General features: G+C 36.6%; 1 protein-coding gene across 4 annotated transcripts; it reads left to right on the plus strand.

Moving 5' to 3' along the window:
• LOC109360632 (flowering time control protein FPA) lies at positions 346-10,472 on the plus strand. Of its 4 annotated transcripts, none has more exons than XM_019605661.1 (5): positions 346-443; positions 486-529; positions 1,319-1,663; positions 7,450-8,714; positions 9,156-10,472. In XM_019605661.1, exons 2-5 carry the CDS (start codon positions 527-529, stop codon positions 10,324-10,326), a joined length of 2,784 nt encoding a protein of 927 aa, XP_019461206.1. In that variant the 5' UTR covers positions 346-443; positions 486-526; the 3' UTR covers positions 10,327-10,472. The 4 variants fall into 4 exon arrangements, with proteins under 4 accessions (XP_019461206.1, XP_019461209.1, XP_019461207.1 ...); XM_019605664.1 differs by having other exon boundaries at positions 361-529; positions 9,156-10,026; positions 10,084-10,472; XM_019605662.1 differs by having other exon boundaries at positions 362-529; positions 7,450-7,490; positions 7,539-8,714.

Genomic DNA, 10,472 nt, shown 5'->3' on the forward strand with positions numbered 1-10,472 from the left:
TTTAAAAGTGTATTTAAAAAATTGAATATTAGACCAATTGAATAAATTCAACCGTAAATTTAGCGCAAAAAATTATATTTGAATTTATAAAATACAAACTATATATTACAAACGATAGGAAAACGAGTTGACAGATACGACAGTGCATGTCAACACACTAGTAAGAATAAAAGCAAAAAAATAAATTAAAGTTACCAATTTTGCTCACCCAAATTTTCAAGGTGTATTTAAAAAAAAAAAAAAACCACTCAAAAATATTAGGTTAAATTAATTATTTTTAATATTAAAATTGCTACAAATTTATAAGGATAAAATAAAAAAATATATGATAGTTCTGCCATTTATCCTCTATTTATTTTCTTCGTATCCTCGAATCGGTGTTGGATGGATATAGTTGAGTACCATCATCATTATCACAAACCCTAGATAGTGAATACTACCGTGTTTGAGGAATCACCTTTCTCTCTTCCACCGATCAACACAAGCTTTGTGAAATTATACCAAATCTCTACATCTTCACTGTTTAATGGTCAGTTTCATTTACACTCTCTCTTGTAATCAGTTACTATTATCTCCATCATGTTTCTCTTATGTTTTTTCGTTCATTTGCTGAACATCAATTACTTACAACTTCACACAATTTGAGTTTAATTGCTTTAATTTATATTAACTAGAGCAAGATTAACCGAACATAAGGGTCTGTTTGCGAGTTGAGTTTCGGAGGAGAGAGGATGGGAAAGAGGAGGTCTGTTTGTGAGATGACCCTGATGTATTTCCTTTTTATTCATTCCCCTCCCTCTGAAACCCAACTCGCAAACAAACCCTAGGAGTTTGTTCCGTACTTGGTTATTGGAGGGTAATGGAGAAAGGTTTTGGAGTCATGAAATTTGTTAGATGACTCTCAAGTCTTTCCTTTCGTCCTCTCCTGAAAATCAACTCGCAAATAGACCCTTGTTTTTGTTTGAGTATCCAAATTTCTCTCTGCGAAAAATTGTATCCCTCAGTTTAGTCTTGGCCTCTGGAAGTGTCAAATGTTGGTCAAATTAGTTGTTTTGTTGATAAATTTTAAGGACACATTAATCCATATCTAGGATTATTTTGACCGAAATTTGAGATTCTTAGGAATGATAAGTTGGTGGAATATTTCATTTCAAGGATTCAATCGAAGATGCATTTCTTAGGGATGAATTTGGGTATTTATTATATATTTTTATTCATGTTTTGCTGTGATTGTGTTAGTTTGTGAAAGAACATATAGGTGAAAATCAAAAAATTTACGGTTTTTTTTTCTTCTGCTTATGCTGTGTTTGGGGAATAGTCGAGTCGAGGCGGAAGGGACCGATCTAGGAGGGATTATCCTTCAAGATATGAAGATAAGGGAAGTGTTGTTGCTGCTGGGCGTGGCAATAGCAGTAGCAATAGCAGAAGCAACAATCCCCCTTCCAGGCACATTTGGGTTGGGAATCTATCCCACAACATTATAGAGGAGGATCTTGCTCATCATTTCTTAAAGTTCGGACCGTTGGAGAGTGTCGCATTCCAACCCGGTCGCAGCTATGCTTTCCTTAACTTCGAAAGGGAGGAAGATGCTATCGAGGCCATAAGAGCACTTCAAGATTTTCCCCTTGCTGGCAATCCACTTAGAATCGAGTTTACTAAGGCGGTCAGTGTTGCCCACCTTTTACAGCTTGTTACTTTTCCAAATGTTTATATATGTGTGTCTATGTTTGTACCCAATAAGTTCAGTTCAATTCATTTAATCAAGATCATAATAGTATCTTATATATATAAATCAGAAAAACTCATACAAAAATGTCAGGCTGCAACACATATGGAATAGTTCAATACACCAAAGTCCAAAATATGTAACCCAGAAGTTGCATTTAATTCATTTAATAACGGCCATAATGGTCTCTTAAATCAGAAAAACTTAGCAACAAAAAAAAATGTCAGGATACAACACACTAGTCACTGTTTTTCATGTATGGCATGGTTCAATCCATCAAAGTAAGGCGCTCCAAAAATGTGTACCCCACAACTTCCATTCAATTCATGTAATCCTAGCCATGATAGAGTCTTAAATCAGCAAAACTTAGGTACAAAAATGTCAGAAGACAGCACACTAATAGCTTCTCATGTATGGTATGGTTAAGTCTATCAAAATAAGGTGCTCCAAAGAATCTACCGTAGAAGTTCAACAACAATGAAGCCTTAGTCCTACTCGTTGAGGTCGGCTACTGGATAGAACATCAAACAACCAAGATGAAGGGTCATAAATTCTGGAGTATGAGTGGAGTAGCCCTTTTAGCACAATATTCAACTCTAAATAAGAGTGAATGTTTCCTCCAGTATGATAAACAATAGAAGAGACAATACATCATAATATGTCACCTGAAAGATAACTGCAAAAATGTTAAAAAGCATGATAGGTTTAAGAAGCAACTCAATCACTCATCATAAATGTATTATCTTTCTAGGAACTAGTAAAGTGATCATAAATGTTTTGTATTCTATAGCCAGGAGTCCCATAACATACTTCTATTACCCAAAAGCTTTGGCACACTGTTTATTACTTGTTTATAGCAAATTATATGCTGTTGAGTTGGAATGGCTTATGAGATAGTAGTTAAGTGTCTCTGAGGACACAGTGAACCTGAAAGTTGATGCTCTCAGTTAAACTATGGCATGACCTACAGTGTCCTAAGTGACACTTAATTGCTAACTTATAAGCCATTCCAACTGAGGGAAAATTGTGGAGGTATAGAGGTGTAAATTGATTCAAAAGGAAGACCATTACTAGTTTGGATGATAATATATCTTCCACCAAACAAAGTACACATGTATAAATACAGGAACAACCAACAAGCTCCAAGAAAACAAAGCACAGTGAATCTCAAATTCTGCATTTCCTCATAAGAAAGCAAACAGAAACACTTAGTAGCTAAGATATTGTGTCATGTAACAACCCATGCTTTTCTCTCTCCTTTCATCAAGGAAATAATTCTACAAAAACCATGGACTGAACACCACAAACAGGCCATTAAAATGACCCTATTCCAAATTTATCTATAGATAAACTTTCTTGAAGAATAAGTTGCTACAAATCCTTAGGAAAAAGTGCCTATTCCATGAGAACTGATAGAGGAACAATGCAAAAAGAGATGAGTCCCATTTACCAAACTAGTACAGCACATTGCAGATATATCAAGTCTTGGCTCTTGCAACATGTCATTAGTGTTAATCTTGTTAAGAAACAGTCCAGCCTCCAGAGTCCAGGCAACAGGATTGACAGACAATCTGCATCACCATTAAGAATCGCTATTAAAAATGAAGAATTCTCAAGAACATCTAAGAAGAGTTCTTTTGTAGGAATCACTATTAAGAACAAAGAATTGGCCATCTGCATCACCATTTAAAATAATAAAATCTCAAGAAAATCTGCCATGAGTTCTTTTGCTTCTAGTTTCTGTTTACAGAAAAAGCTTCAATTTCCTTCATCCAATCAACAACAATCAAGTCTTTATCCCACTAGATGGGGTTAACTGCATGGATCAAAGGATACCATAATGCTCTATCATTAATCATGTTCATTGATAAAGTATTGAGTTCTAAGTCTTTCTTTTATCATTTCCCCTATGATTTTTCTTGGTGTCCCTCTTCCTCTAGGAATTGGAGTAGAAATTTCTGCATCCAATGAACAGGAGAAAAACAGCTTCTCTTTCCCCACATAATTGTAATTAGGGTTATTGTCCTTAAAGTATTAGAAGTATAAAAGTACACTTGTTATATAATGTTCCTAAGCTGGCCAACAGTATGGTCAAACAGGTTTTACATATTTGCCTGATAATGGATTTTTCTGTCCAGACAAAAGTATTACCCTTGGATTCATTTATATTTTAGAAGTTTGTTATCAAGAAAAAAAATGTGGTCTTGCTTTGTGAATGAGTAAGAAAGTGGAAGGACCAGAAACTTTGCTATCATGTAATATGTGATATGATATTCTGCTTTAGGAATTGATTTTACGAGATCATTAAATCATTCAAGCTTTTATTCTTCTGAATTATTAAACTCTGAGATTCCCTTCAATAACTGATGGTGTCCACATACATGTTCATCACTGTATGAGTAATGGATATGTTTAACAAATCCATGATCTAGAAATTTGTTGAGATATCTCAAAATACCACTAGCATTGTCCTTATCTTAGAGATGATAAATTTACAACCTAACAGGCAACAATGTGAAATTCTATTTCAGAGCAGGATTGGTTATACCTTTTAGATTGAAGGGCCTTCCTAAATTTTGTCCAAAATCACTTGTCAATCTTTCCTAACTTAATCGGAACAATCAGCTGTAGTCCTAATTATATTGTGACTGCAACATATTCTTTACGGCCTCGTTTGTGAGTTGAGTTTTAGAGAGGAATGAAGAGAAAATGAAGGCTTGAGAGCTATGAAACACATTCGTGAGATGGCTTTGAAGTCTTCTTTTTGTCTTCATTCCCCTCCAAAACCTAATTCGCAAATGGACCCTAAGAAACTGATATTTCTCAAGAGCTTCCCATTGTTGTTTAAGGAAAAAAAAGATTTCATAAAATGGGCATTTTGCCCAAGCCAAATGCACCAAAGAATTGCATAAAGTGTATATCGTTACTTAATGATACACACAATGCAGTGCAGCAGTGATCACCAAGCATTATAGGTTTAAGAAGCAACTCAATCACTTATTGAGAGAGTTGAATATTGAAACAATGATTTATTGGGAAATTTAGAAGATGAAACTCTCCATAATGGAAGTGAGTATATCCAAGTAATAAAAGTAGACAATGAATTTAGTCTATCTTTTAACTCTCTAATAATTTGAGAGTCCATCCCAAGTTCAAATTAGAACCATTAACATAAGACTGGAAGATGAGGATCTTACTTATTCGTCCATATTCTTCTATGGATGTTTTTTATTCTGGAGTTTGGTGGTTTCTTCTATAGTAGTGAATTGTTTTTGTGCAGTTTCCACCAAATGAAATAGAAATACTTTATGAACATTTTGCATTGTAATCCTTCAACATACAACAAACAGAGCTACTTCCCTCCAAGTGTGCGTTTGGAAAAGACATGAAAGAGGATTATAAGCTTGTAGTCATATTTGGTTAAAGGGTTATTTTAGGAAAGCCCCGAGTTTATAAGTTCTGATTTGAGAAGTCAATTGGACTTATGTCTTATAAGCCACTCACTTATAAGCTTTTTCACTTTATTCTACACATATCAACCAATTGAGCAGCTAGTTTTACCAAACACTTTCAGTTCGAGAAGACAACTTATCAGCTTTCAGTCGACTTTTTAGTCAGTTTTCCTCACAGAGTGTAAGTGGGCTCATCTATGTGGATCAAAGGATGCTATTGTATTCTGTCATATACCATCATACAAATGCGTGGTCCATTATACGATGCTCTCATCTAATGGGGTATGAGGATGATAAATATATGCAACCTTACCTCCTGTCATATACCACCATGTCTTCAAAAAAGTTATTGTGGGTTTTAATAGTTTCTCCCATAGTTTTTATTGGTTTTCCTCTACTAATTATTGGCTACTATGTTATTGACATTTCGATCACAAATATCACCTCCCTTCTCCATTTCATCTACCCACTTGAATCTCTTATGTCTCCCTCTATTTTCCTGCTATTTTGCATGATTGTTCAAAGATGCAATTCATTAGGCTTCACCTAATAACTTAAGTTTTTTGGAGAGTTGATTATTGGCAACCTTCATATTTCTATGATTTTATGAATAAAAGGGTCAACTGGTTGTGTACTATATGTGGTTAAGCAATCTGATACTGTATTGTTGAGTTCAAAAACTGTATCTCTTGGTCCTTATGAGTTGAATTATTCTTGGTGCTAAGAATTTCATAATTGATTTGAATGATGGACATATTGATTAGGTTTGTTGATCTAAAAATGGATTAGTTTAGTAATAATGTATATCTCCCTATATCTTGACAACCTGAACAATCAACATATCTATCAAGAGAGAGGGGGAATCGGTTAGTTATGCTATAGTGAATAAGGCATGTAATAGTGCACTAGGGGGAATCAGTTATAAAATGGAGTTGGGGTTAGAAAGAGGGACTTGTGTAGTTTTTGGGAGGATTTTGAACTTTTCTGCCATTGTCTTGGGCCCAAATCTCTGGGAGGGATATTTTCTCACAAATGTCTGCATTTCTTCTATCATTCTACGTGTATTTCTTTCTATTTTCGAAGAGGAATCCATTGTTTCTGTGGATAGCCCTCCATTTCCATACCTAACGAAGTTTTTCAGTTGATTTCGAGTGTTCAGTACCATTACATTATAAGTGGACTTAAGCTTGTTTAATGTGAAAGATTAGGCTTGTTTGATGTGAGAGATTTAAGGTCCAGAGTGAAAGATTAAGCTTGTTTAATGTGAGAGATTTAAGTTCCAGAGTGAAAGATTAAGTTTGCTTAATTTGTGAGATTTAAGTTCCAGAGTGATAGATTAGGTTTGTTTGATGTGAGAGATTTAAGTTTCAGAGTGAAAGATTTTCTATCAGCCTATTCAATGATGTTAATATGGAATCCACCTGTTTTCAGTTCAATGGAGGTTGAGATGGGGAGAAGTTGTGTTTCATGTACACAAGAAGCAATTGTCTAGTGAATTTGTGTCAGATGAGATTTCCTTTTGGTATCTCTATCATTCAATGCTTGAGGTAAAGGGGATTTTATCGATGACTATTGAAGAGATTGGAGGTTTGTTTTAGGCAATTGAAGCAAATGGAAAATTTTGTCGAGTCTCGTTAAGAAGGGTCAACAGTACATTGGTTTCTTATAGAGCTTATTGTCATTTACTGATACATGTACCAGATTCTATCTAGCTGGATAAGATGGAGGTTTTACTTGTACCTGGTCCATCTACAGTTCTCTTAATACAACTGCTGTTATAATTCTATTACTAAATTTCTTGTGTAAAAATTCTGTATGTTTTTATGTTAGTTATGTGCTTCGATCTTGATGGTGAATTTTTACTTGTTCGACTTATATGGGTGTAGCGTGTCATGCCACCATTAGATGCAAGGCTTACTTTGTATTAGCCAAACTGCGAATGAAAAATGTGCTTGTCAGTTAACTTAATTCTCAGTACTCCATGTTAGGTTGGATGTTGATTATCACTTATCTTCCTGATTGTCATTTTATAATTTGTTCCTGATATGGAATTAGTATTTCTAAGAGGGGTCATGAGTTCAAATCCTGAAAATAATCTCTCCATTTACGGTGGTAAGATTGCTTATATCTACCCTTCTCATACCACACTAGGTGGAAACCTTGTGAACCGTGCCACCCTTTTATGGAATTAGTATTTCTCTTGAAAGTTCTAATTTCTGAATGCTTGTAATGTATGATAATTTCTCATTTAGATAATATTCTTAATCACAGGATAAGTCATCTACAACATCACGTGATGAAGTTTACTCAAGGGATGAACGAAACTCAGCATTAAGGGATGAACGAAACTCAGCAGTAAGGGATGAACGAAACTCAGCATTAAGGGATTCTCCTTTCTCACAAAGAGAGTTTAGAGGACGTCATCGTAGTCCTGAACCACTTTATCCTGACAAATCCAAGATGAGTGATAAAAATCCAGAGCCCAGTGAAGTTTTGTGGATTGGGTTCCCAGCTCTGATGAAAGTGGATGAATCAACATTAAGAAAGGCTTTTTCTCCATTTGGCGAGATTGTGAAGATTACTACATTTCCAGGTCGTAGTTATGCCTTTGTTCGCTTTAGGAATCTAATGTCAGCGTCCAGAGCACAAAATACTCTGAAGGGTAAGTTATTTGGGAATCCTCGTGTGCATATTTGTTTTGCCAAGAGTGAAACAGGTTCATCAAGCAGTGGGAGGAGCTCTTTCAATGCCCCCCATTCCCCATTTTACAATTCAAGTGGCCGGGAGGGATCTTCTGAGAATCTTAGGCAGGGTAGGAGCTTCAGTGGAGACCATAACATTAGTTCTCAAAACTTTCCCCCTAATTGGGATTCTCGAGATTCTCATTTTTATGATTTTAATAAAAAGGGTTCTTCATGGGAAGCTGGAGCTGACACATACGAGCAAAGGAGAGTTGGCGAGAAGGGTCCTCCACGAGGAGCACCACAAGAAATCTATGAACGTATAAGTCCTTCAAGAGAAAGATACGATCATCCTGGTGACTTTCCACAGAGATTTCCTCAGAAAGGTGCATTCTTTGACAATCTACAGGCCTTGCCAGAAGATATTCACTATATGCATGAGGCTAAAAAGCTGAAGACTGGTTCTCCTCCGGAGAGAGATCTTCCAGAGTATCCTTTTTCTGAATTAGAAAGACAGAAAGGTGTTTTCCCAGGGTCTTTATCTGAATTTCCTCAATATGAGCCTTTTGATAAAAGACCAAATGCTGGAAATTTTTCTCATAGACAGACTTTTGATCACCCACCAAATTCACCTATGGCCCATTTAGATAGACACGATGGCTGGAAACCTTACGATAGTTTTCCGTTGGGTCCTGTTGCTCCGCAATCAAATTTTGTTGAAAAGAAAAGATTCACACCTGAACCTGATGATTCATCTGTAACTGAGTGGAAATGGGAAGGAACCATTGCTAAAGGTGGAACTCCTATTTGTCGTGCACGCTGCTTCCCTGTGGGGAAAGTCATGGATATGGCGTTGTAAGTATAAAATATTCCTTTTACAATGTATTTTTTATCAAATTAGAATGTGTATTATCAGCTTTAAAACACTACATTCTATTTGTCAACTAGTCAGGCTTTTTCCAAGACTCCCATGAAACTGTAACTTCGTTTGAAAGTGGTAAAAGAAAATAACACAGATGCTAGAGAAAATGAAATATAAATCATCTCAAAGAAGCTGTCCCATTCCCTTTGTAAACCCACCCCTTCCTTAATAACTGATGTACTGAAGCCACACAGAAACTGAAAGATAATCTCTCCCATAAAATGGTGGGAGGGAAAAATTCCGATTAAAAACTGGTATTACACTGCCCTTAAAAAAATCACAACCATGCAACTATAGTACACTTCCAAAGAATTTCGTTTCTTTATTTTCCTTGATTATTTTAAGTTGTGTTAATGTGTATGCATTGATTTCAGGCCAGAATTCTTGGATTGCACTGCCAGAACTGGTCTAGACATGCTTTCAAAGCATTACTATCAAGCAGTTGGTGTTTGGGTTGTTTTCTTTGTGCCTGGAAGTGATGCTGACATTGATTTCTACAACGAGTTTATGCATTATCTGGAGGAAAAGCAGCGGGCTGCAGTTTGCAAGTTGGACGAAAAATCGACCTTATTTCTTGTACCTCCATCAGATTTTTCAGAGAAAGTGTTGAAGGTACCTGGGAAATTAAGTATTTCTGGTGTTATTCTAAGGTTGGAGAATCCTGGCTTGGATCATGGTCCCATACACAATCAAGGAGAAACAAAAATGTCCTACAGTGAGAATGTTTTGTATCCAAAGCCATCATTTGCACCTGCCTCCCCTTCTCTTTCAGAATTAGGCAATCCCGGAATCAGCAATCTTTCAGTTCTGGGAAATAAATTTGCAGCCGCTCCGTCACTTCCAGATTCAGCTCGTTCTGTGGTTAGCATGTCTGGGTCACTTGATGAAAGAAGACACGACTATCCTCCTATCCAACAGCAGTGGTATCCAACATCTGGACAAAACTTGTCTTCACACAATCTGCAGAATGATGGGCATCATACCATCTATCCAAGGGCAGTGCCGGATATAAACTCAATTCAACATAGCGGTGGAATTTCTGGTATTCCATTCTCTGGTAACAGCAACTCGTCACATCCGGAAATAAGACCTTCAAATCCTGGATCTGTGCCTGTGGGATCCCTGCAACCAGAACAGCTTGCACAGCTAGCTGCGTCTCTTCTTCAACAGCAGAGGCAATCCGGAACCTCTTTGAGTGCGCCTGCACTAAATGATCCCAGGCAGACTAACAGAGTTGACGGATCCGAAACATCATCCAGACAATATCAGAAATATGCTATGGAAAACAACTTGGTGAGTTCTGAACATTCGACATCGCAGTTTGGTCAGGTTATGCAGATGCAAAGGCAACAGCAGATGTCAAATATACCTCAATCATCACAAATGATTCAAATGGAACCACAAAGAGGGGTTAATGGAAATCAGCCACTGACCGATAGTAGCTTGCCAGATGATCAAGAAGCAGATCCGCAGAAACGTTTACAAGCAACTTTACAGCTCGCTGCCGTTCTTCTCCAGCAAATCCAACAAGGAAAAGGAAGCTGAGCAGTGCTATCTGCTGTTGCTTTACTGGTTTAATGTCTCTGGATAAAGTTCTAAGATGAGTATTACTGGTTTTTATTGAGAAGGTTATAACTTTTGGTTTAAGACAATGTGTACTACAGTTCTTGATGCACCCTTTCTTTCATAAA

The sequence above is a fragment of the Lupinus angustifolius genome, chromosome LG11 (assembly GCF_001865875.1).
Source record: "Lupinus angustifolius cultivar Tanjil chromosome LG11, LupAngTanjil_v1.0, whole genome shotgun sequence".
In the NCBI taxonomy this organism is placed as follows: domain Eukaryota; kingdom Viridiplantae; phylum Streptophyta; class Magnoliopsida; order Fabales; family Fabaceae; genus Lupinus; species Lupinus angustifolius.

Excerpts from the sequence above, each read along its gene's own strand:
- LOC109360632 (XM_019605661.1), top strand. Across the intron at positions 1,664-7,449 it reads GAATCGAGTTTACTAAGGCG|GATAAGTCATCTACAACATC; the intron begins GTCAGTGTTGCC and ends TCTTAATCACAG. Across the intron at positions 8,715-9,155 it reads AAAGTCATGGATATGGCGTT|GCCAGAATTCTTGGATTGCA; the intron begins GTAAGTATAAAA and ends CATTGATTTCAG.